Source organism: Austrofundulus limnaeus, unplaced genomic scaffold, assembly GCF_001266775.1.
Source record: "Austrofundulus limnaeus strain Quisiro unplaced genomic scaffold, Austrofundulus_limnaeus-1.0 Scaffold88, whole genome shotgun sequence".
NCBI classification, from domain to species: domain Eukaryota; kingdom Metazoa; phylum Chordata; class Actinopteri; order Cyprinodontiformes; family Rivulidae; genus Austrofundulus; species Austrofundulus limnaeus.
Window position 1 is genome coordinate 1,279,902 of NW_013952490.1, and position 4,061 is coordinate 1,283,962.

General features: G+C 36.2%; 1 protein-coding gene across 1 annotated transcript in view; it reads right to left on the reverse strand.

The window, feature by feature from the left end:
• Positions 1-1,119, reverse strand: part of tgoln2 (trans-golgi network protein 2) — a 7,826-nt gene extending 6,707 nt beyond the window's left edge. The window contains exon 1 of the mRNA XM_014012088.1: positions 853-1,119. Within this exon, the coding sequence (XP_013867542.1) occupies positions 853-907 (55 nt within the window). The 5' untranslated portion in view covers positions 908-1,119. The remainder of the gene's footprint in view (positions 1-852) is intronic.
• Positions 1,120-4,061: the final 2,942 nt, after the last annotated feature.

Here is a 4,061-nt window from a genome sequence, read left to right on the forward strand (position 1 = left end):
TCCAGTGAAATATATTTATGTTTGTGGTTGTAATGTGACAAAATATGGAAAAGTTCAAGGGGTATGAATACTTTTGCAAACCACTGTATGTGCAAGTTTGTTTTTTGAAATACACCTTATTGTTTCTACATTGTATCATTTTGTCTGTTGTTCTTTGTTGTTTAATAAAAAAAAAACATTCAATGCCACCATGTTTGTAATGACTTAATCGCGAGAGCAAACCTATTCACGCGTGACTTTAATAGCATTTCTTACGTAATGGAAACACCGCAAAACTGTGTTTTTTGACATTAACAGAATATTGACAAAGTTTTGCGCACATTTGCAATGGAAATGCAGCTACAGATTGAAAGCTACAGTTTGAGCAATAAAGCTGAAAATTAATCAGAGCAGTTAATTTATTTCATAAAACAAATCTACGTTTACAAATCTTCCAGTTTCCTCTTTAAGAATAGTTCAACATTTTCAAGCTGCAACATATATAACAAGCAAGTGACGCAGTGACCTTTGACGGTGTGAAGGCTATTTATGAGCAGTCAGACCCTAAATGAAGGTTTTATATTCCTTATTAAATCTAGATAGGAACATCAGCTATAAGAATATAAAATAAAGTAAGGTCTCAGGACACTGTAAAGTTTAATTTTAAGTGTCAAAGTGCACATATCCCTTTAGTTGTTGTCGAAATGATGTGGGGAAAAAATGTTTTGTTTTTTCAAACAAAAAACAAAACTATTTTGGTTCTAAATAAATGTAAAAGCAACGACTGGCGGCTACAGAAAACTAGTACAAAGCCACAGGCAAAAAGGAAATATTTCTTATATAATTAGCTAAATGATAACAAATTGCTCTCACCTGGGACCAAACAGCAGCACAGAAATATGGAAAGAACAAGAAAAGTCGTCCTCATCGTGTCAACAAACCAGACCCAATAAAACAAAACTAATCTGTCGCTGCTCTCAACTCAACCCGAAATCCGCGTTGACAAATACAGCTCGACAGGTTGGAGCTTTTAACAGATCCTGTTCTACTTCCGTGTTCGAGCGACTCGACCAATGAGCTGCAGCTCGCAGTACCCGATCGAAACGCCCCCAATTGACACGCCTCCTGATGACGCGAGGGAAAAACCGTGCCCGTGTTGTGCGAATTTCAGTTCCCCTGTGAAAATCTGTTCCCCCTAGTGGTTAACCTCAGAGAGAATCACTGGTCCAGGCATAACGTCAGACCAATCCTATGAGGGAGGCGCTTCCAACACAGGGGAAACAGATTTTCACAGGGGTACTGAATTTTGTAAAACACCGGGAACTGAGAAATGGTAGTGACGTCATTTCCTAACAAACCATATGAAACTGCATTCCAGCTAACGAAGTTTAGCTTCCGATTCGGGAAATGACTAAAGGGCGATTACAACTAAATTCTCACAACCTTGACAGTATTTAATCTGCTCTAGCTCAAAAAATACAACACCTAGAATATTCAAACCTGGACTAGATTTTTCTGCATATCAGATTATCTAAAACCAGTTGTGTGTTTGTGAAACCTTCATTTGATTTGTGAAAATCTAATTAAATATAATTTGTGTGTGTAAGCTTTTGTTGCAGTGACACTCTGTCCTTCTGGCTAAATATTGCATTAGCATAAAAAATGCAACTTCAAAAGTCTTAAAAATACATTAGTCAACAATTATTGCACTCCAAGCAGTCCTTTACGATATGAATGTTGCACACACTGATACTGCAATGACAACATGTTTGTGATATATTGTGCTGTCCTTGCTCTTTGTAGTGATACAGAATAGAGCAGATAACATTGAAACAGAAGCACGGATACAGGAGAATTTTTTGAAAATCAAAAACTTAATACCAAGGAAAGAAGAACATTAAGATATTGGCAGCATTATATCAGATGATGCCCCCAACCAGGAAGGTATCAAAGCTGAACAGAATACAAAACCACATCTAGCTGTAATGAAGATGAAAAAAAGTGTTAGCAAACAGTAAGTTAAAAGTTTAAATGATACCAAATAATGCTAAATTGAAAGAAGGATGAGTTCAATTTTAGTGTTCCACCAACCAAATTGCATCAATAAGGCAATTTATTTAAGTTTCACAAATAAAAAAAAAGTTTCACAAATCCCAAAGTTGTTTTTTAATAGAATTGTATTAGTGCAGAATATTCTGGTTCTGGTTTGAAAAGTCTAGGTGTTCGATTTTTGGGGCTGGACCAGTACAAGTGTGGTCCAAAAGCTTTCAAAATCGCAACTTTATTGGCGTTTCACAAATCAGATTAAGAATCTCGTCCAGGTGAAAAAATGAAATGTTTAACATACTTAACCATGTTATTTCAGCTGGTTCCACTTAACTGAGTTGAGTAAATTCAAAGCAACATGGTCATGTTCTTTGGTTAAAAAAACTGGTATATTGCTTTGAATTTACTCAACTCAGTTAAGTGGAATCGGTTGACATAATGTGGTTAAGTGAATCCAACATTTCATTTTTAGGTGTTGCAGCTTTTGAGCTGGACCAGGTCTAGTGTGGTCCAATTGCCTAAAAACATGATGAAATCGAACTGTATTGAAGTTTCACAAATGAGAAAAAGATTTCACAAATATCCAACTTAATTTTAAATATTCTGCTATTACTGTTGAATAATCCAGTCCAGGTTTGAAGAGTCCTGGTGTTGTAGTTTTTTAACTGGACCAGGACTAGTGTGGTCCAGTTGCATGAAAAATGATGAAAATTGACTTTGTTAAACATGCGCACTCGAACACTTATTTGCACGTCGACTGAATCCACACCAGAGGGGCGTATAGGGTGCGCACTGGGGACTGGGCCTTCTGCTGTAGAAAAGCCTGGAGGTGGAGTCTTCTGCCCCCTAACGGCGGAGAGACTGAATTACAACATCGAGAAACTGCTGCTTCAGCTGAGTTATTTATTTAGTGACGTCATTACATTACAGCTATAAACAATAAAAAAAATAAATGGACATAGTCATTTAGTCATGCTTATGTAATTAAAGTGTTTGTAATTTATTTAAACATTTTCAATCATTTATTTCTCCCAAGTTCAGCTGTTTTTTTTAGCTGATTGCAAAAGTGTCTTGATTGTAAAAAAAATATTGCAAAAAAACTTTGTGTTTTTTGCCTAAGAATGAGCTCTTGGCTCATTCATCACAAACAAGTCCATCCATCCATTCTCATTTCCCTCATCTCCTTTGGTGCCTGGCCTCCAGCAGTCACTGTGTGAGAGACAGTACACTCTGGACAGGTCACAGGTCACAGGGCTGCAGTCTCACTCAAACCTACAGACTATTTAGAGTTACCAATTAGAAAACTGGCATACTGGGAGATAACCTAAGAATGGGGTACGGAGAAAACATGCAAACGCCACCAAGAAAGGGAATGAACCCAGTCCAGAAGCTCTAACCACTGCTCCATTGAGCTGACAGGAACAACGCTAAGACAGAAGTCTAACACGCCTTTGTTTGTAGACAGAATGAGAGCAGGCCAAAATAATTTTGTAATTGAGAATATGCCGATAGTTTCATCTGCAAAAAAGCTAAAGTATAACATCCAAAATAGCACAATGTTGTAACACAAAATCAATCAATCAATAACCTTTATTTAACCAGGCAGAAAACCCATTGAGATCAGGATCTCTTTTACAAGGGTGACCTGGTCAAAAGGTCCGCATGACAAAAGAAGAAAACTATGAGTAAAATACTTTCCATTTGTTTGAGTTCACAAATGTTAGGTTAGTGCCTCATGGCTCATGGAGACTTCCTTCATGTTTACACAACACTTCAGTAACTTTGGGTGTGTGAACTCTTCTAATAAAACATGTTAAAGCAAATAAACCTTTGGACAAGTTCTGATATCAAGATTAGTTATTAAACACTTGATATGGGATGGTTGATATTTAATTATTTTTGATCAAATTTTCTGGTGAAGACAAACAGCCTTCTGTAAATGGGTTATTAATATTTATTTATTTATTTATTTATTTATTTATTTATTTATTTATTTATTGACATAACCCATCTTTACAGAAAAGTCTACTTAAAAT